Source organism: Hydra vulgaris, chromosome 04 (assembly GCF_038396675.1).
Source record: "Hydra vulgaris chromosome 04, alternate assembly HydraT2T_AEP".
Taxonomy (NCBI): Eukaryota; Metazoa; Cnidaria; class Hydrozoa; order Anthoathecata; family Hydridae; genus Hydra; species Hydra vulgaris.
In genome coordinates, this window is record NC_088923.1 from 41480606 (window position 1) to 41505000 (window position 24395).

The 24395-nt window shown below is 25.6% G+C and overlaps 1 protein-coding gene across 1 annotated transcript in view; it reads right to left on the reverse strand.

Annotated features, from left to right (window-relative positions):
• Window positions 1–413: 413 nt before the first annotated feature.
• The window catches only part of LOC100205738 (26S proteasome non-ATPase regulatory subunit 14), a 34919-nt gene continuing 10937 nt past the window's right edge, over window positions 414–24395 (reverse strand). Inside the window, exons 4-11 of the mRNA XM_065796372.1 lie at window positions 17680–17786; window positions 17492–17562; window positions 6252–6402; window positions 1645–1752; window positions 1500–1574; window positions 1249–1374; window positions 668–730; window positions 414–560 (exon numbers count right to left, since the gene is read on the reverse strand). Coding sequence (XP_065652444.1) covers window positions 465–560; window positions 668–730; window positions 1249–1374; window positions 1500–1574; window positions 1645–1752; window positions 6252–6402; window positions 17492–17562; window positions 17680–17786 — 797 coding nt within the window. The 3' untranslated portion in view covers window positions 414–464. The remainder of the gene's footprint in view (window positions 561–667; window positions 731–1248; window positions 1375–1499; window positions 1575–1644; window positions 1753–6251; window positions 6403–17491; window positions 17563–17679; window positions 17787–24395) is intronic.

Genomic DNA, 24395 nt, shown 5'->3' on the forward strand with positions numbered 1-24395 from the left:
GATAAGGGTAGGAGACACGTACACTCTCGAGCATTGTTATTAAATTTTTCTTTGATTACTTAGATTTTACTTGGTTTATTTAAAACATATTAATAAAAATACATTTTTAAACTGCGCACTTTGAAAGCTGTCTTGTAGTCTCATGGGAAATAGACTTCTTATTGTGAAAAAGTTACTTTTATAAAATTAATAAAATACAGGCAATCAATACGCACGCAAACAAAATGATCGTTTACCCTAATGTTTGAATCGTGTTTACTAATTTTACCCGATGTATCACATTACTAAAAACATTAGCAATTAAATACATTTAATGTTTGGTTTAGTCAAAGTAACCAAAGTTTTGTTGCTTATTGATTTTGTCGTATAAAACTATTAGTAATAAACTTATTGCATTAACTGTATCGTAAAAATGAGGTTTTGTATAAATATAATTCTAAGATAAACAGTTAACATATTTCTAACTAAAAACTAATAGTATCTAACATGGCGCCAAGACTTTGCAATATATTAGAAGACATTACATGCCCGACATTTTCCTCTAAATGACGCTTTGGATCCTATAAAACAATAAAGACAATAACATCAACCTTTTCTCTAAAATCATCAATCGGTGTTAATGGTAACTAAATCAGTATCTTTATAAAAATAAACAAATATTTATTACCTGTTTTCCAACATTTTTAATAGCCAATTGCTCAGGCGTCATGGTATCTTCATCTTCTAATGACTAAAGCAAAACAATTTTCGTATTTTAAATAAAAGTGTATAAAGTGGTTTAGTATTATAAACAAAGATATAATATAAAAAAAAGAAAGGAGACAATATAAAAGATATAGAAAGGAGATAATATAAAAGACATAGAAGGAGATAATATAAAAGATATAGAAAGGAGATAATATAAAAGACATAGAAGGAGATAATATAAAAGATATAGAAAGGAGATAATATAAAAGGGTTTTTTAATATTAAAACTGTTCCAATAGACGTTAACTATTTCTGGTACTTCAATATATTTTACTTACACCAAGAACTGTTTCAGTTGCCTAATTTTAAAAACATTAAACTTATTAGTTAACTCTGTTCATTCATTTTCCTTATTAATATCTACCTATTTTTCAGTGATTCCAATTTATTATACTTATCCAATATCATACTACGTTACGTTTTTGTCACAGTGATTAACTTACGTTGTTTAAATACAAACTTCCTAAAATGTATAAAAAAATTATGTTGAAAACAAATTACTTTGTTATAACTTTTAGTTAAATCAAGCATTAATTTAACAGTTTCTTCATTTGATTGACAATGATGATGATAGTCCTTGAGCTTTAACCCTTCCATCCATGTTTTTTTATGAAGATTAAGGAGCATCTAAATAAAAACAACAAATAAAAGTGAAAAAGACTTATCACACTACGCGTCTTAACACAAAAACTTGTGATAAAAAAGATCTTATTAAAATTCAATAAAAATAAATTTTAGAAAATTAATACTACCTTTTGTTCAAGATCATTTTTCCTGTAATTAATCGAAATACTGTAATAATGTCTGTTTAAACCATGTATCAAGGCCTGAAAATAAATACCATTATTAACATATTAAAAAATAGCATATTTATTATTACAACTTTAACAAAATAACCTGTATTGATGGCTTTTGTAAATGGCCTAAATTTGATGTTGTTTGTCTGGGTTCAGGACCAAGAACCATTACATTCGGGTTAATGAGACGAAATGCGTCAATGACAACCTAACAATAAAAGCAACATATTTAAATTAAATTGTATAATTATAAATTTATAGTGTTCAACAAATGGTCTTATTATTCTTTCTGAAGTAAACTTCCTTATAAATAAATTAACTCAAGTTATCTATACTGAAAAAGTTATACAGAAATCAATAGGATTTTAGAACAAAAAAAGTTTAACACCCATTCAAACAAATAAGATAAAACGAAGATAAAAAGCTGCGATGAAATGAATGGATAAAAAGTTAAGCTACAGCTAAAATGTTGCTTTTCAATAAACCTTAGATAAAATATATTAAAATAATAGCTTAACAAATAAATAACGCAAATTTTTGAAGAAACTAGCCATTTTGTACTTTACCATCTTGACAAAAGTACCCACAACGCTTGTCACATAAACTTTATTAACAGCTCTTCAAGACACATTTTAGGCTCATAACCCATATTCAACAGAGTAAAGCTTGATGAATTAGCTGACAGATTTTAAAAAAACATCTAAAAATACAATCCCGGATATAATCGCAGAAACTTAAGTCAACGAGTTCTCTCAAACGGAACTAGCAGGCTATAATCTGCATTGGTAAGAACAGAGCTCTCTTGGAGGACCTGTGATTTTATAAATCAGTATCATGCAAGGTAAAAATTAGTGAACTAAACTCTAAAAAATTGAACAAGATTGGCTTTGAATTTCTTTTGGTAAAGAGAATACTTTTCTTTAATCAATGTACTGATGCAATGATCTTAATATAGTGTTCATGAGACAAAATTGAAGGAGGCATTAAATAAGATTGAGTATGCAACAATGCCAGTTTAGAGTGATTTTAATTTTGCACAAACAACTCAGGAAGTAGGTCAAGGTTATATTTCCAAAAACTGGCGAAGTGACACGATTTTTTGAGCCAAGAGTTTTAAGAAGAATTTCACAAAGGTTGTACTTTGAACTCTGTAATTCTTTGGTAAATTTAAAATAGCTCTGATCAACTTAATAAAAACGAATCTAAAAAAGTCACAATTTAAAAAATATTTTAAATCATTTGATTTTCAAGTCAAACACTACTATGTATCTGGATATTTCTGCCTATTTTGCTTTACTCCAAATAAAACACGTCCTCATATTTAATAGAGGCTCATTTTTTCCACATTTGTAGTTGTGAAAGTGTCTGACTAGGCAATGTGCTTGCTTTTGTACTGAAGCCCTTAATGGTACCTCATCTTTGGTGTTGACAAAATGAATTGGCTTATTACTTTATATATATATATATATATATATATATATATACATATATATATATATATATATATATATATATATATATATATATATATATATATATATATATATATATATATATACATATAAATATATTTAAAGTAAATGAGTACTATTAGCACCCTTTGCATCAAGAGTTTATAAGTCGGAAAACTATTTATTTCATGCTCAGCAAAACCAAAGTCCTCAAATAGTTTGTTATCTTGTAATTGAATACTTTTAATCAGTAAAGAAAAAGGCTATTAGTTTTTTGAAAATGTAACTATAAAATATAAACATTTAATCTAACATTTGAGTATACCTCAATAACAAAAAGAGAAAAGCAGAAGACAAAAGGATAGGTATATAAAAATAAAAAAAAGGTATATAAGAATAAAAAAAGCAATTGCTCACAAGTAATTACACTTAGTAAAAGTAAAAGCTAAAAAGCAAAAGCTATTGCTTCCGCTAAGGAGTAATTGCTTTATGCTGCTACCAATAGAAATCATTTGTTTTTATTTGTATATTTAAAATTGGCTGCTTTTAGTGTATATCAAACTGATGTTAACCAAAGTAATGCTAAATATATATATATATATATATATATATATATATATATATATATATATATATATATATATATATATATACATACATATATATATATACACACACACACACACACACACACAAGGGTGTCCCAAAAAACAACATTTTCGAAAAATATGTTGCCACCCCCTAATATGTTCTATATGATACAAAAAAACACTAGATTTAAAAAACATATTTGGGCTGGTTCTTCCAATAATGCTCTTTCTTATCTAGACAAGGTCCAAAAATACATTATCAACATAGTTGAACCTCCTCTATCAGCCAAGCTTGAGCCTCTCTCGCATTGCCATAAGATTGTGTCTCTTTCTCTTTTCTACAAATACTATCATGGTTGCTGCTCAAAGGAACTATTGTCTCTAGTTCCATCAACTAGTTCAGTTTAAAAAATAAAAAAATTTGTGAAAAAGTTTTGTAGATCACCAGTAAACAATGACAATGAACTTTAACAAATGATAATGAACTTTAACCAAATATTAAAAAACTTAGTTTGTAACTCAAAAGCAAGATATAGCAGTACTATAGAAAGTCAGACATTTTTTACAGATGCCAACAAAAGTAAAAATAGCCTTGGATAATGATTTCCTCTAAACCAAAAAAGGTTTTTGTCAAAAACTTGACGTTATAAAGGAATTTTAGAAAATAAATTGAAGCTAATACACCTACTAAAAATTAATTTGTTAAATGGTTGAAAGAAACATTGATTTAATGCAACTCATAAAACACTAGTCCAATCCAAATGCCTTGAATAAAGATAGTTTTTTTTTCATTTGAATTCACCTCCCCGAGGCCAAAAAGACCACTACTACAGTTGAGAAGGCTACTTTAGTTGTGGTTACAACCCTCTTTTTGGCAACAAGGTTCAAAAAAGTAGTTAAAAAATCTTACCTTTTTTCTCATTCAGCAATTTTTTAAAGCCTGATGGCATTTCTCATGATGGCAAACAAGTTAACACTGATGGAATAAATAATAATTTGCAAAAAAAAAACTGAAATGAATTCAGCTCAACGATTCTAACTTTTTATTAAACAATCAAATAAGAAATAAACATAAATTTTATAATATAAATTTTTTCCAAAAGCTCTTTTAAATTAAATAAAAATAGTCTCTTGCATGATTTTTGCTATGGTAACAGTCTTGCATTCTTTGCTATGCTAACAAAGACAATCTCTTTACAGAAATTAATGTTTTACATATTTTTTTTTACATGATAAAAATCTGTTGACCTGAACTAGAGATATATTTGATTTCTATTTGACTGCTTATATTAATTTGATGAGTGTTCCTAAAATTGTTTTTAATTTTATTTTGAAGTTGCAATGAAAGTAAAATTACTTTTGAAAAACCTTTAATTCTATTAACTTAATTTGCGAGACCTAACCAAAAATGTATTGAAAAACTCAACAAAAACAAACAAACAAAAAACTATTTTTAAAGTTTCTTGTTCCATTCAGGTTCTACAACCCTGTGGTCTAAATGTTTAATTTCCCTCCACAAACAAATTATTTCCAACCTAACAACTTTGTTTGATTACTTTCTTAAACTCGCTAACTTTTCATCTGATTACTTATTTATTACTTTATTCTTAATTACTTCCGAATTTGCAAAAAAAAAAGAAGATAACTCATTTATTTTTCTTCCAAAAAAAGATTATTTATAGAGTTTTTAACTGAGCAAAATTTCAAAAGTAATAAAATTATTTGTAGCTAAAAAATTTGAAAAATTTTTTGAGTTGAAATGGAATTACTTTTTACCCTTTTTTTCCCCTTGAAAACCATTTCCAATTTCTTGAGAAAATTATTGTAAATGAAAAGCAAGCTTCATATTTACACTAAGGCTAGTTTGAAAAGATTTTTTAAACTAGCCTTGCTTATAAGAATGAGACGCTTCTACAAATTAAACACATTAATTAAATTCAAACTTTACAAACAAAACATTAGAATTTGCCTTTTAAAAACAATAAAACACATTTTTCTATTCTTTTTTTTAGAAGAATAGCTTTTTTAATTAAAAAAAACAAACAAAAATCTTGAAAATATCTTCACATATATATATTGCTTATTATTATACTGAATAAATATAATGAATAAAAAGATGAACTAGTTTATTAGCCATAACCATGTAGTCAAATCAAAATGTTTTATACCAAAAGAAAAGACCAAGAAAAAAAATCCTAACACAAAGACAAAAATAAATTGCTTATGGGACAACCCTTTTGTAAATATTTTTTTTGGTTCTGATTCTTTAATTGAAAAACTAGAAACTTTTTCAAATTTTTAAGTGTTGTTACAACACTCTCTTAACCTTTTAAACCTGAAACATAAAGACAAGCAGGACCACTGCACTAAGAAACAGGGCTGCTGTGCAAAAAACAGGGCCACTGCACTAAGAAGCAAGTTAGGAGTGATACTACCTGGAACATGGTAAGAATTGAACTCAGAACTTCTTGCTTAAAAGCAAAGGCTCTATTACTGCACCACTGCTAAAATGTTTTCAGTTTTGTATACATTAAGTTTTGTTATACATTAGCAGAATAAAAATTATAGTTACTATTGTATATATAACAATCATAATACATGTCAGTAAAATCTTTATAATATGTCATTAGAATTTCAATAGTTATGCCTTGCTTTTTTGAACTTACCTTTCCTTTCACACTCTGTATTGGATCCACTACAACAGCAACAGCTCTCTCAGAAAGAGCTTCAAAACTCTGTTGTGTATTTATATCAACTCCTGATAACCAACATCCAAAACCTGGATGTGAGTGGTACCAACCAACTACCATCTCTGGTCTATTATTAAAGTAGTGATAAATAAAAGACAGTTAAAATAAAAAAAACAATAAAATTTTCAACACAATAAGTTAATCAGTAACTAAGCATAAAAGAATTTACTAAGACCATAATAATTTTGTTAATTTGTATATATGTGCATATATGTGTGCATAAGTATATGTGTGTATATGTATATGTGTGTATATGTATATATGCGTATATGTATATGTGTGTATATGTATATGTGTGTATATGTATATGTGTGTGTGTGTATATATATATATATATATATATATATATATATATATATATATATATATATATATATATATATATATATATATATATATATATATATATATATATATATATATATATATAACTAAAAGCGAAAAAGAAAAAACTTTTATTATGGAACTTTAGGTTTCATGCCTAAGGGCAATCATCAGCCATATATTACAAAATTAAAATTATATATATATATTTAACCAGGCTTGGTCGGGAAGCAGGAGCGATCGCTCTTGAATACTGACCACGGAAATAATATTTAGTTGCGAAAAACTGGCCAGATTTTTTAGTTGTATTGAGATTATTTTAAAAAACAAAAAAAAAGTGCAAAAAAGATTATTGGACCGATGAGAGACAATTACAAAGCAAAATAAATTACGTTTAGAACAAATATTTTTGAAAGATCACTCTTTTATAATTTTTTTATAAAATTAAGCATTATTTTTATATAAAGTAACATCTTACGATTGCTTAATAAGGTAACAAATGTTCTTTTATTTATCAAAGAGTATAATATAATTAATATTTATATACTTGTGTCTAATCCAGTGCTGGATTAAGGAGGGTCAGGGTTAAAGGGGGCTATAACCCTGGGACCCGCAATGTTAGGGGTCCCAAAATATTCAAGAAGACTTTTTTTTAGTCGTTTTTACGTTGTGGCACATATAAAAGGCCTTCATAATAAAATAGCCACAACAAGATTCTAATAAAACTAACGTTAGTTTTAGTAAGCTAAATTATTTTATAAATAAAAAAATTAATTTTTTTTAATAACTATTTTATGCTCCGCATAGTTTGAAAAGTGTAACATATTTGAAACAATTCTTCTTAAGAAGATGAACAAATGAAATAATTAAATCACTGAGTTACAGTAGAAATTAAATTAACTAGATAAAAATCAACTAAAAAGGTTAAAAATACTTTATGTAGAGGAAGCGGAACTGCCTCACAACACCGCTGATGATGTTAAGGGAGTGGGCTTTTTACTTTTAATTATTGCTTAAAATAGAAAAAAAACTTTAAGTTTAAGTATAATTAATTTTGCTTCAGTTGCCATAATTATAAGTTACTTATAATCATGGCAACTGAAGCAAAATTAGTTTGAGTTAGTAAACAAATATCTAAGAACTTAAAAACTTTTCTTTCTTGGGGGAACAAATCGTTTTCGGGTACACGGAAGTAAATGGATTAGTTGCCAAAAAATATGGTGTAAGATTTGTGCTAGGCATAAAACAGCTATATTAAAAGATACTTTAGTTTAAGGAGCGTTGAATTATTCGTTTATTGAGGAAACTTGTTTATGACAAAACATCAGGTAAAATTAAAATGATTTACTTTTTAATTTGTCAGTCCAGGAAATAATTTTACTTATGAATATAGTTATTTTACTATGTTTCATTAAAAGTATTATGTATGTTTTATTAAAAGTATATATGTATAAAGTATTATATAATGTGCAGTGAATTTATCTTATAAGTTATTACATTGGGAAGAGAACCGACTTTTTATTGAATTATTTAATTTTAATCGTGAATTTTTTTGATAATAATAAAGGTTGATCGCCTTCTTAAAGAACAATGTCATAGGTTGGCCGTACAAATTAAAAAAGGGTACTCTGAAGATCCTGGAAGTAGTTAAGTCATCAATCTCGATATAGAAAACTCGGTACCGCATAACAGCTGCGATGCGTTATAAAAGATGTTAAGAACTGCCTATGAAATGGCTCTAAAACTGAGCATGCCACATAGCCATTTCGAGACGCTGATAAAATGTCAAAGAACTAATGGCGTACTTCTTTTAGAAGGAAAATGCAACAATAAAGCAGGTTATTGATTTTTTTATAACATTTACAATTTTTTTTTTTCTAAATGATTTTTAATTTTTTTACAACATTTTATTTAACTTGCTTTCTTGTTGGTTTGTTTATTTTTTATTTTTTTGTTTATTTTTTCCGTGCAAAACAAATGCAAGGTTAACATAACAATAAAAGAAATCATTTAAAAAAGTAACTAAAACAAACAACGCTAAACAGGCATTAGTTTAGAGATTGTCCATAAATAACGCAACACAAAACTTATTTTAAAAATATAAGTAGGAGATCATTTTGCTCTTTGGCGCAGCGATTTTTGTGGGACTTTAAATGTTATTATATATACTTAATTTAATTAATGACACTGCGAGGGAAAAATTTTAATCCTTTGTCTTTTGCCTCTATAAGTTTAATATTGCGTTACATAATTTATGGATGATCCCTTAGCGTAAATAAAAGAAATCGTTAAGAATAATAATTAAAACAAACAACAAACTTTTAGAGCTTCAGTTCAGCATAAATAAATAGATTTGCTGTTGAATAATAAAAAAAAAAATATGTAAAAACTTTTTTAAAAACAACATTTTAAAAATGGACTAAAAAGTATAAAATAAACTATTTCAAGAGACCCAAGGACTTTGTGTACATACACAACCTGAAATATCCATTAAAATCAATGACTAAAAATGTTGGGCAACTAAGTACAACTCATTCCTATTAGCGCCCAATATTTTCAGTCATTGACTTTAATGGATATTTCAGGTTGTATATGTACACAAAGTCCTTGGGTCCCATGAAATAGTTTATTTTTTAATTTTTAGTCCATTTTTAAAATGTTGTTTTTTAAAAGTTTTTTTTATATATTTTTTATTCAAATTTCTTTTTTCAGCGCAGGAATATATCTCCTGCATTGCCAGTACTGTAAAAGAAAAAGTTGCTAAAATCATCAATGATAAGTTTTTTCTCCATTCTCTCTGATGGCTCACAGGCTAGAAAAACGAAGGATGAGAAAGAGTTGATTGTTGTGCGCATTAAATGTGAGGGGACCCCTGCTTACTTTGTAGTATCTTTACTTGATACGAACAATTTGGGTGATTCATTAAAAATGCTATTGACAGCATTTTTAATGAATCAGGTAACATTCCTTTGACTGGGGCAGCTTACAATTCCAAACTTGTCAGCGCGACAGCCGATGGAGCAAAAGTCAGTTTTGGAATTTATAATGGAGTGTTAACACAATTAAAAAACGATAGAATGTGGCTGATTAAAATTCACTGCGTAAACCATTGTTTAGAATTAGCTATAAAAGGTGCTGTAAAATATATATTGCAGTTTAAAGAGTGTGAACGCTTTTATATTTCCATTTTTAGTTTACTTTGCAATTCTGGCAAATTAAAAAGCGCTGCTGAAAAGCTGCTGAGACTTTGAATATTACATACTACACCTTGCCTAAAATATCGGGAACGCCTTTTATAAGCCACAGGACTTTACAAGACTATTACATAACTGGCTTTCGCTTATTGTGGGTTTCTAAAACGCTCTTGCAGATTGCGACACCAAAGCAGATATGCGTGCTAAGATTTCTGAAATATCCAAACGGCTGCATGAATACAAACTATTATGTATAGTTTGTAGTTACTTGGATATTTTAGAAAATTATCTCTGTTATCGTTGGTGTTCGAAAAGAAAATGTTAATGGTGAATGAATTAAAACCAGCAGTGGATGTAACTAAGGCTAGCTTAGACAAATTAAGCAACGAAGGTATCGATGATATTATTGATTCATATTTACTAAAGTTTAAAATCAATGAAAAAGATGATATAACTAATCTTGTTTCTTCATATTTCAAAGAAGGCCACGAATTAAAAAAATCAAATCCAAAGTTCGTTGAGATTGAGCTTGGCAACATAGCTAATCTTAACTTGGAATGTCTTAGTTCTGCCATTAAATTAAGAAAATCAGCAATCGGCATCATTCTGCCATTGATAAACAATAGATTTAGTTCGCTGTTAAATCCCATATTCGAATCAATGGATTGGTTAGATCCACAATTATGGACAGCAGACAGCATATATTGTGATGCCAGCATCTCTTTATTACTAAAGGAACTCTTTTACCCTCTAGAGGCTGCAGCAATAGATTTTAAAATAGTTCTTCTGGAATGGAAAGCTACAAAACTAGTAATTAATACTCAGTACACTAATGCACTCACACCACTAGAAATGTGGCAGAAATTAATTCTTTATCATAGAATCAAGTTTCCAATCTTCTAGTTGAACTTATGACGTGTATTTCTGGCTCTAATTCCGCTGTCTAACGCATTTTCAGTATTTTGACTGTAATACTGACTGATCGGCATTTAAAGAAGACCACTCAATAATGGAAGACTCTATAATCATAGCAGGGAATGACTAGAATTTCACTTACCAAGAACGAGAAGATATTTTGAGTCGCGCTGTGGATATCTACTTAAGTAAGCGAAGAGTTTATTGCCTTGATTCAGCTATTGCTAGCAATGTCACTGATTATAGAAGCGAAGAAAGCTGCTTCAGTAACAATTTTAGTTCTACATCTGAATCGGATGGATAAACATTTTATTATAAAACCTTTTACTCATAAGTCACTTAAATTTAAATTAATTAAAATATAAGTTTTATTAACGTTGGTGATTGTTAATAATTTCATTGAAAACGCAATTACTGTTAAAAGTCATTATGTTTTCAAAATAAGTCGTAAAAACTGCTTTAAAAGATTAGATTAGAATAAAAACAGATACACAAAATTACATTTATATAAAAAATGCATAACTTTTAAATAAAAAATAAGAATATACTAATAAAATCTATAATTTATAATAAACTTTTATAATAAAATTTAAAAAACATATGTTATATTTGTGAACAAATAATAATAGATTAAAAGATTTACGGCTTTGCAGATGTAGCTCCAAGAATGAGCTATATTATTAAAATAATAGTTTGCTTGATAATATATTCTTAAAACAATTTATGCTAGAAATCTCAAAACTTAACAAATCTTGAATAATACAACTTTTAAAACATTTCAACAGAATACTCTAGAACTTTATTTTGCTTAGCCAGCATATTTTTTTGAACCAATAGAATTAGTTTGTTTGTAAATTGATGTTTTGAGAACATTCAAGTTTATGTATGTTTCTACATATGTCCGTAAAACAAAAATTTTTTGTTTAACGGACATACATAAACTTAAATGTTCTCAAAACGACTAAAAAACCTGGCCAGTTTTTCACAACTAAATATTATTTCTGTGGTCAGTATTCAAGAGCGATTGCTCCCGCTTCCTGACCAAGCCTGTATAACCACCAATAATTATTCAAATGATATGAACTTTTTAAATAAATGCTTTTGTTTAATAATTTTTTAAAGTTTATTCTCGCACTACTAGATAATTAAATAAACATAAAAGTAGCTTGATTAAATGTTTTGATAAAAATCATAAAAACAATAAAACTACATAAAAAAATTGGATCGACAGGTCGAAGTTTTAAATCTTTGGTTTTAATAGAAGATCGTTTGTCCGAAGAGAAGTTGTTAAACAAATGGTAAAGCAATGTGCATTATCAATTGTAAAACATGATGGATGTAAGTGTGGGGCTGACCAAACACCTGGATAAGTCGTTAAACAATAATAAAGAATAACTATAGTGGCTATTGTTGCATTTAAATAAGTTGCAAATAAATTACAAACTAATTCAATGGGACTTTATTATTTTTATGTAAACTTAATAAATAGGAATATTTTTAATTAAACATTAACTAATTAATAATAAAAATATATATTTCAAAAAATGTTTATTAGAGTTTTTTGTTTAGTTTTATTTTAAAATTTTATAAATGGTTAAGATGTGTTTTTATTTGTTTTTAAATACCTGTCTTTAATTTTATAAAAATACCTGCGATATAAACATTATATCAAGTTATAAGCATTGACAGTTATATTTGATTAATAAAAAGCATTGACAATTTATAATTATAAGCATTGAGAGTTATATTTTACAAATTATAAGCATTGTACAATTATAAGCATTATACAAGTACAAATTTTAAGCATTATTCAAATTATAAGCATTGACAGTTGATTAATAAAAAGTAATAGGTTTAATAAAGTAGTCATGATATCTTTTATTTAAAATATTTGATCACTAAATTTCTTTAGACTTGTGATTTACGAATGTTTCATTTTTAATATTACATTATTTTTATTTTTATCTGATTATTATTATCATTATTATTATTCAAATTAATTAAACTATTAAAGTTGAAATCATTTTTTAATAATAATCATGATCATAATAATAATCATAATAGAGTTTTATAATGAGAATTTATAATTTCAAGATCAATTTATAAATATTTTTTTTATTGAATAATAACTATTAAACTTAGTGATAAAAAATGATTTTACACTTTTACAAAGATATTTGTAAAGGTGTAAAATCAGTTATTGCAATTTACAATCATTTAATTCATCTGTTGTGCGTGTGTGTGTATAAATAAATAAATAAATAAATAAATAAATATATATATATATATATATATATATATATATATATATATATATATATATATATATATATATATATATATATATATATACATATATATATACACACTGTGAATAAGTTTTAGACCACTTGTATAATTAGACTTCTTTTCTATGTAATTTTTTAAAGCATATTTAAGTTCAATAATATATAAGAAAAGTTGAAAGAATATATTATTTTGAATAAATAAACAAAATTGATAAGGAAACATAAGGGATTTGTTTTGAACTTTTTAAATAAATGCTTTTGTTTAATAATTTTTTAAAGTTTATTCTCGCACTACTAGATAATTAAATAAACATAAAAGTAGCTTGATTAAATGTTTTGATAAAAATCATAAAAACAATAAAACTACATAAAAAAATTGGATCGACAGGTCGAAGTTTTAAATCTTTGGTTTTAATAGAAGATCGTTTGTCCGAAGAGAAGTTGTTAAACAAATGGTAAAGCAATGTGCATTATCAATTGTAAAACATGATGGATGTAAGTGTGGGGCTGACCAAACACCTGGATAAGTCGTTAAACAATAATAAAGAATAACTATAGTGGCTATTGTTGCATTTAAATAAGTTGCAAATAAATTACAAACTAATTCAATGGGACTTTATTATTTTTATGTAAACTTAATAAATAGGAATATTTTTAATTAAACATTAACTAATTAATAATAAAAATATATATTTCAAAAAATGTTTATTAGAGTTTTTTGTTTAGTTTTATTTTAAAATTTTATAAATGGTTAAGATGTGTTTTTATTTGTTTTTAAATACCTGTCTTTAATTTTATAAAAATACCTGCGATATAAACATTATATCAAGTTATAAGCATTGACAGTTATATTTGATTAATAAAAAGCATTGACAATTTATAATTATAAGCATTGAGAGTTATATTTTACAAATTATAAGCATTGTACAATTATAAGCATTATACAAGTACAAATTTTAAGCATTATTCAAATTATAAGCATTGACAGTTGATTAATAAAAAGTAATAGGTTTAATAAAGTAGTCATGATATCTTTTATTTAAAATATTTGATCACTAAATTTCTTTAGACTTGTGATTTACGAATGTTTCATTTTTAATATTACATTATTTTTATTTTTATCTGATTATTATTATCATTATTATTATTCAAATTAATTAAACTATTAAAGTTGAAATCATTTTTTAATAATAATCATGATCATAATAATAATCATAATAGAGTTTTATAATGAGAATTTATAATTTCAAGATCAATTTATAAATATTTTTTTTATTGAATAATAACTATTAAACTTAGTGATAAAAAATGATTTTACACTTTTACAAAGATATTTGTAAAGGTGTAAAATCAGTTATTGCAATTTACAATCATTTAATTCATCTGTTGTGCGTGTGTGTGTATAAATAAATAAATAAATAAATAAATAAATATATATATATATATATATATATATATATATATATATATATATATATATATATATATATATATATATATATATATATATATACATATATATATACACACTGTGAATAAGTTTTAGACCACTTGTATAATTAGACTTCTTTTCTATGTAATTTTTTAAAGCATATTTAAGTTCAATAATATATAAGAAAAGTTGAAAGAATATATTATTTTGAATAAATAAACAAAATTGATAAGGAAACATAAGGGATTTGTTTGCTTATTCATTAAAACAATGTGTCATAACAACTACATCCAAAACAGGATATTCAAAGAATGCTGTTACAAAAATCAGAGAAACTGTTGCCTTGAAGATAGAAAGAAAAGTGGTAGACCTCCTAAGCTAACAAAAGATATATAATATTTAATATTATATATCTTTTGTTAGCTTATAGACAATAAAAATTAAAAAACCCTATCTTTAAGAAATACAAAAAAAGCATCAACCAAGCTGGCAAAAGACATAAACACAACAACTGGAAAAAATGTCAGCTCTTCTTTTATTCGACGGCACCTACTTAAATCGGGATTAAGAGGGTGTGGCGCAATTTGAAAACCATTATTAGGGTGTGGCAATAAAAAAAAACAACTTAAATATGCAAAACAACACAAAGATTGGGCCCAGTAAATGTTTAATCGGGTTCTGTACACTGATGATTCAAAATTCAAAATTTTTGGAATGAAAGGACGCCAATATGTTTGAAGACGAATTGAAGAAGCCTATCAGCCCGAGTGTTTTAACCCTACTATTAAACACAGAGGAGGCTCTTTACAAGTTTATGGCTGTTTATCTTCATCTGGAGTAGGTGATTTGATCAAAATAGGGGGCGACTCACCAGGGAACGTTATGTGGATATCCTAAGGCACCATGCTGTATCATCCGGAATGAGACTAATAGGTCATAATTTTATTCTGCAGCAGGACAATGACCCAAAACATTGTTCCCGAATAGCAAAAAATTATTTAAATGAAATGGCAGAGGAAGGAGTACCTGGCCTCCCCAGAGTCCAGTTTTGAATATAATTGAACATATTTGGGATTACCTGGACAGAAAGAAGGTCGAACATGCTCCCTGAAATGCTGAAGAATGTTTTGAAGTACTAACTTGTATGAATCTATTCCCCAGTGAATATTGGCTGGGATTGAGGCAAAAGGAGGGCATAGTAAATATTAAGAGTTTTTTATGAAGTTTGACATAAAAAAGATTGTAATTGTTCCATATTTTGTGTGAAATACATGTATTTTAATAAGTTTATAACTTAGAACTACAAACTTAAATATTAGAGAAGAATTCTCCAGGATTTTTTGAAAAAAAATAAGTGTTCTGAAACTTATTCACAGTACTGTATATATATCACTGACATCCAGGCTAATTTTGACACTGGTATACCAGTTTGGTCTCCCAAATTTGAATATAGGATAAAAGTGTATATAACATGCTCCTTTGTCAATAAGATAGCGTAAATTGTGATTGAATGTGATGCCAGTGTTAAAAAAAGTCCTCAGGACATCTGCAGGATTTATGTACCGCTGCACCAGCGTTTCAGCGGACATATGAAAAAAAATTTTTTTAAGACATGTCCCTAAATAACTTCTAAATGCATCAATGTATGTATGTATATATATATATATGTATATATATATATAAATATATATATATATATATATATATATATATATATATATATATATATATATATATATATCCTGCATATGCCCCAAGGACTTTTTTTAACGCTGGCATCACATTCAATCACAATTATAATTTATATCATAATTTAAAAACATAATTTTTTTTTTAGTTTAAGTTTGAGAAACAATTTATTTTCATTGTTTCAACTCCAATCGGTGAATGTTTACCTCTTATGATATTAAAAACAGAATTAATATGAAAATTAAAAGAAAAATAATTTATTATTTATTAAAAATTTTATATTTTCAGTTATTTTAAAAACTTTAAACTAAATTTGTTTCTTAGGTAATATAAAGATTTCTCTAGACTTAGCAAAATTTTTGCAAGAAAATAATGTTTATGTAACTCCAGGTTGAAAATTCTGCAGTAAATGTTACAGTAGCAGTAGAAACAGATGGAGATTTAAGGACCAAAATACAAAATTTCTCATTGATGCCAATAGGTGGAATAAAAGTAATAAAGATTTCACGACAATGATTATTTGTTCTATCGAAAATGCAGAATGTATGTTGCATCGATGTAACCAATGCCCTGGTATTGAAGCATTAAAATGTTTTTTAGTGCAGGAGTTTATGGACCATGAGTTCGAAGATGTAGCATTCAAGCAATGGCAGAGTACCAATCGTACAACACTACTATTACTATCATTGCCACTAGTTGAATTTAATGATTTATTACAGCATTGGCAACCTTACCACTCATTCATTTATTGCTCATTAAAACGAATGCCTAATTTTAGGAGATTTTGCTAAAAATTATCAATATGTTGTTCAGGATGAAGTTATCACTAGAGCAAAAGTCAATGCTCTACCTGATGTGTCAAGTGTGAAATACTTTTCCGATGGTTGTGCAGCACAACCATCAACTGACAACATCTTTGGAACTTATGTGTATTTTTATCTAAAACTTTTGCAGTTGATATTTTTTTAATATGGACTGCAAGTGAGGTAAAAATGAACAAATTTGGAGACGTAAGGGTGTCGAATTCCATATGAAATCATCAAAAAAATTTTTTTTTTTTTGATTATTTTATATGGAATTATTTTATAAGCCAAATTTGGGATCCCCAGAACTTTAATTATAAATTAACACCTGAACTTTTATGATCAAAACTGTTTCATTAACATCAAATTAATTTAAACCAGCCCTAGGTCTTATTTTACGAAATTTAATTCTTTGGCTGAAAGCTAAAAGCCCTGGTGACTATAAACAACATTTAAAAGGAATAAAAACTAATAAAAAAAAATTAACAAATGATTTCAAGTGTAAACAAACCTTCCTGTTTGTCTCAACATATCTAACATCTTAGCTTGAAAAACAGGATCAACAGCTTCAACACTCACTCCCTAAAAAAAAACATATATAAAAAAATTAATATATAAATTAGGACAAAACAATGTTACATAAAGTTTAAAACTAATTTGAACTAAATTGAACTGACTTTTAAATAAATATTAACTTACTGTTCCTGATTGGGGCATTGCAAAAACATCTATGACACGAACTGTATAGTCATCAACAAATTCACCTAGCATAAGCCCCATGACCTCCATTGGTACACCAGCTCGTCCTAATATGGTTAGCAGTTTTAATTATTTACTTTTGTAGTTAATTATTGGTGGTAAATTATTATGGGGAATATTAAAACTGCTTAGTTAAGCTTTAAATGTTCATATTTCTAAAGTTATGCAACTTTAAAAACAGACTCCAGAGGTACACCAGCTATCCTAATGTCTACCAATTTTAAAGCTAATTAATTACTTTTGAAATTATTTATAGGTAATAAATTAAAGGGTACATCTACATTGCTTAGTTAAGCTTAAGATGCTCCAGAAGTAGTGCTAAATAAATGCTGTGGCCAAATAGCCCTAATTTTTTTTGTTAAAAATAATTATATAAATGCAAACAAAATATTTTTTTAATTTTATTTAAATATTAATATAATAGTTTTTTTGATGAAAAGTATTTAAGGCAATATTTAAATAAAATATATATTTTATTGCAAAATTATTAATATGTTGAAAAATTCTTGCAACTTTTTAAATTGCAAAACTTCTAAATTTTTTTGTATGGTTTTGCAACACTTTGACTCATTGTGCATAGGGAAGGTTATACCAAGATTTTATACTTTGATATTTTATGGACTTATGTCCATAAGTAGCAGAACAGTGTTCTAAGACTTGTAGATTCAAATTATAAATGGATCAAAGAAAGTAATGGTTATTTGGACTTAAAGGGAAGAAGTTGTTGAAGGTAAGAGTTAGCTTTTTGCGTTGTCCCAGACAAACTGACATATTAGGAGTTAAACAAGATTACAAAGTTTAAGAATCTTAGAAGTAAGATAAAGTACATTAGGACCGATTCTGAAAATGCATTATGTTTAATGCTTTGTTTTGAAAATGAGACACCCTTGTAACAGCTTGCTATTGGGATTGTCCCCATATTTGACAAGCATTTTGTATATGAAAGCCAAAAATGGCATGGTATGCCATTTTTGGCTTTCATATACACCATAAAATATTTAAACAGATTTTGAGTTATTAATGGAAACAAACTACGATTTATTGTGAAAATAAAAAGTAAACCATTTGAGAGGTATTCTTCTGATTCCATAATATTCAAACTTTTTGAGATCGACAAAAACACTGCATGCAAAGTTTTTATTATCAAGAGCTTTTCTAATTTATTCATTGATTTTAATAAGTGAGTGCTTTGTGGAGTGATTACACAAAACTTATATTGGTACTTGCAAAGACATATTTAAACTTATCCAAATATATTATATACTATTAAGTTAATATTTAAATAAATGAATAAAGAGTTTCTTATGCATAGGTTTTTCAAAAAGTGTGCTTAGGTTAGAAAGAAGGGAGATAGGTTGGTAGTTGTACATATCAATTGTGGATCCTTTTTTAAATAGTGGTATGACTACTAGATCCTTTTTTAAATAATGGTTTATTTAAATAATGACTATAGCAATATTGAAAGCTTCTGAGAATGAACCATTTGAAATGAGCTATTCATAATAATACTGACAGGATTAGAAATATTGTCTGGAATAAGTTTAAGAAGTAATGTAGGTAACACTATTAAGACCGAAGCATTTTCCAGATTTAAGAGTGGTTTTAATGAGATTAGAGATTTCATTCTTTAGATGGTCTTTAAAAAATTAGCATTTTTGAAAGCTAAGATAAATTCAGTAAATTTGAATGTTGCAGGCTTTTTTTGTTTTATAGTTTGTTTTAACAAAAAAGTTGATAAATATAATTGATACAGTAGTCGGATCTGTGATGATATTTTCTTTCAATAGTAGTTTGAGAGTTAAACTATAGAAGGAAGGTTTAATATTTTTTATCCCTTTCCAAGTATTCTTGATATTGTTTAGGTTTTTACTTAAAAAGGTTATGTATACAGAATTTTTACTAGGTTATAATAGATAGCTGATTCTATTTCTATAAAATTTAAATTTTGAAAACAGTTCATTTTTAAAACTTATATTGTAACATTGTGTATATTTTTTATAGTCTGAATTTAATGGAAATAAATATGCCACCTGTGATCCATAGCTTTGATTTAAATTTAATTTGCTACTTGGTTAGTATTTTTGTATGGAGCATGCCAGTCTAAGGTTTCTGCTAATACTTTTAAAAGAAAACTGATATATTGATTTACATCATCATCTTTTTTAATAAAGCTATTCCAGGATATGTTTGAAGCATCTTCAACAATATTTTTAAAGTTCTTGAAGCATTGTTTAAAAGATAGTTTTTTTTTGGAGTGATTTGTTTTCCTAGGAATGTAGATAAATTGTGACATATGGTCTTGATAATGATGTAGTGGCCAGAAATTTCGTCAGATAAATGGAAGTTTATAAATATCTGAACAAAATATTTTCAAAAAATTTAAAACTTCAAATTGACTTTTTCATAAAAACTATTTGTTTCAATATCCAAAACTGCTTTTTAAATACAGTTTTGGACATTGGAACAAATGGATTAATTTTACCAACCTTTCAATCATGGGAATCAAAGAGTTCCACAAAGTTTTAATGTCAAGTCTTAACATCAATTGTGACTTTTTGTAGACATTATCGGTTACAGTCAGATGAATACCGTGATTGTGGCACAGCTGACTTTCTACCGGATTTATCCTTCCACATTTTTGCATTACTGTAGCAACATTGCATGTACATGCAATTATGTATGTTTAATCTAACTTAAAGTCTAATAATTTTTGTTTTACTAATTCTTCAGTTGTGAAAACATCACGGGAACCATCAATTTTAACAAAAACAAATCTATAAGCATCTTTATTGTGAAAAGTTTTAATGGTGATGTCAGTCCATTCATCAACTGTTATGCTGAACCTCTCACCGCTTTATTTCAAAAAAGAACCAAGATTATTAGTTTTGCGTTTGACTTTTTAGCATTTAGAAACCACGTTTCTGAATAAACTCATGTATTGCATTGGATTTTGTAATCATTCTTAAAAAGATACCAGCACATTTTACTTACAGTTCACCCAAAATTTCACATTTAAAAAATTTTTCTACTTTGATTCGTTTTTTTAAAACTTCTGCAACCGATGTTTCATCTAATTTTTTTTTTTTAATATTATATTATGAATGGTTCTCATGTGGGCAATCATACCACATTTTGTAATCATTCTTAAAAAGATACCAGCACATTTTACTTACCGTTCACCCAAAATTTCACATTTAAAAATTTTTCTACTTTGATTCGTTTTTTTAAAACTTCTGCAACCGATGTTTCATCTAATTTTTTTTTTTTAATATTATATTATGAATGGTTCTCATGTGGGCAATCATACCACATTTTGTAATCATTCTTAAAAAGATACCAGCACATTTTACTTACAGTTCACCCAAAATTTCACATTTAAAAATTTTTCTACTTTGATTCGTTTTTTTAAAACTTCTGCAACCGATGTTTCATCTAATTTTTTTTTTTTAATATTATATTATGAATGGTTCTCATGTGGGCAATCATACCACATTTTGTAATCATTCTTAAAAAGATACCAGCACATTTTACTTACAGTTCACCCAAAATTTCACATTTAAAAATTTTTCTACTTTGATTCGTTTTTTTAAAACTTCTGCAACCGATGTTTCATCTAATTTTTTTTTTTTAATATTATATTATGAATGGTTCTCATGTGGGCAATCATACCACATTTTGTAATCATTCTTAAAAAGATACCAGCACATTTTACTTACAGTTCACCCAAAATTTCACATTTAAAAAATTTTTCTACTTTAATTCGTTTTTTTAAAACTTCTGCAACCGATGTTTCATCTAATTTTTTTTTTTTAATATTATATTATGAATGGTTCTCATGTGGGCAATCATACCACATTTTGTAATCAGTCTTAAAAAGATACCAGCACATTTTACTTACAGTTCACCCAAAATTTCACATTTAAAAAATTTTTCTACTTTGATTTGTTTTTTTTAAACTTCTGCAACCGATGTTTCATCTAATTTTTTTTTTTAATATTATATTATGAATGGTTCTCATGTGGGCAATCATACCAAATGCGCTTGAACCATTGCATTTTATTAAAGTATTGCACAGAAAACATTTTGCTTCACTAGCTGAATTGTATGATTTTGTAAAATACTTCCAGACAGAGGAGCTTTGTTATAACATAATGTTTTTTGGTACTTGACTTTTATTGGTTATATATAAATAAAGTAAAATAAAAATTAAATACATCACAAATACATTACTTACTAGGGTGGCCCTAAAAACAATTTTTTTGAAAAAAATCTGCTCCCACCCTTTAAATTTGTTCTATATAATACAAAAACACTAGGTTTAAAATTTTGTTGAATAAAATATATTTTTAGAGGTCCCCCAAAACCCTTTAATGTTTAACGGGTCCCTAATATTTAAAAAAAAAAGTTTCTCGAAAATAGGTCAACCTGGTACTCAAATGAAGCGAAATTATATAAAAATTTCAAAAATAACATTCATTTTGAAATAATAAAGTTATTTTAGGTTTTACTACGTAAAAATCTTGTTTTTTAGCAAAAAATGAAATAAGTGAATTTTTCATGATAATTGTGATAAATAAGTTTAAACTTCAAATTTATTTTTCAAAATGAATAATATTTTTGAAATTTTTATATAATTGCGCTTCATTTGAGTACCAGGTTGACCTATTTTTGAGAAACTTTTTTTTTGAAAATATTAGGGACCCGTTAAATATTAAAGGGTCTTGGGGGACCTCTATAAATATGTTTTTTTCAAAAAAAATTTAAACCTAGTGTTTTCGTATTATATAGAACACATTTAAGGGGTGGGAGCAGATTTTTTTAAAAAAAGTTGTTTTAAGGACCACCCTATTACTTACTAATCACATATGTATATATGTAATAATGTATATATGCATATATAGCATGGGCAGCAAAATCCTTAAGCATGTGAAGCAAATAATTAATATTTTTTACATTTAAAATATTTTTATTTAATATATTTATTTTAATATAATATTTATATATTTAATATAATTTTATATATTAAATATTTTATATAAATTTTATATAAAAATTTTTATATAATTTTATATAATTTTTCTATATAATATAATATTTATTTATTATAATACTTATTTTATTATAATATTTATATATTTAATATAATATATTAAATGTATTTTTTTTATATAATATAATATTTATTTATTATAATACTTATTTTATTATAATATTTATATATTTAATATAATATATTTAATGTAATTTTTTTATATAGTATAATTTTTATTTATTATAATACTTATTTTATTATAATATATATATATTTAATATAATATATTTAATGTAATTTTTTTATATAATATAATATTTATTTATTATAATACTTATTTTATTATAATATTTATATATTTAATATAATATATTTAATGTAATTTTTTTATATAATATAATATTTATTTATTATAATACTTATTTTATTATAATATTTATATATTTAATATAATATATTTAATGTAATTTTTTTATATAATATAATATTTATTTATTATAATACTTATTTTATTATAATATTTATATATTTAATATAATATATTTAATGTAATTTTTTTATATAATATAATATTTATTATAATACTCATTTTATTATAATATTTATATATTTAATATAATATATTTATTATAATTTTATATATTAAATATTTCATATAAATTTTATATAATTTTATAAATTTTTATATAATTTTATTTAATAATTCATGTAAAATTTTATATAAATATATATTTAATATAACTTATATATTCAATATAATATAAATTTAAAATAATATTTTATTTAATATAATATAAAAAAATATTTTTATTTTAAAGAAAAACACACTATGGGGGTACATACCAAATACCTGTAATGTTTTTTTTAATTGATTTTAAATGATTGCTTTAATTCTATACAATTAAAGTTCTTAAAAAAGAAATTTCCAAAAAAATTTTTAAATAATTTTTTTGGAAACCTTCCTGTTAATTACTGGTTCTTATAATTGTGTAGTAAACTATTAGAACATTTACTAGACTCCATTTTAAAAATGATAATATAAATATATTTACCTTATATATAATTTAAGGAAAATATGTTCATTATTATATCTCCAGCTCTAACCTTTTAACATTTTTAAAACTTAAATTTTTTGAAATGACAAAGGCATATTTTTACTTTTAATGTTTCATTCATTTTTTAGAACATTATGTTTGCAAATATGAACACTTGTTTTATTACAAAAAATACAAGACTCTAATGTCTAAATTTTTTGCAGTTTTACAAAAAAATGTTTACAAAAATAACTACAAAACCCTAATTTTAATTAACCGTTTTTAATAACTTTATAATAACATTTTTAATAACTGTTATATTTGATAACTATAAAATTATTAAAAAAAAATTATTTTCCTCTTTAGTAATTATAAATTATAGCATTTGTAAGATCTTCACATTTTTTTTGCATTACTTGCTTTTTGCATAGAAAGGTAAAACAAGACAGAAAGAAAAATGTGTTAAACTAAACTTTGAATGAATGAGTTTGTTATCATAGAGAATCGCATCTCAATATAGTTTTTTGAAAAAACTTAATTCAGAAAATTGTTTACAATCAAAATATATTTTTAAATTTATTTCTTTTTTA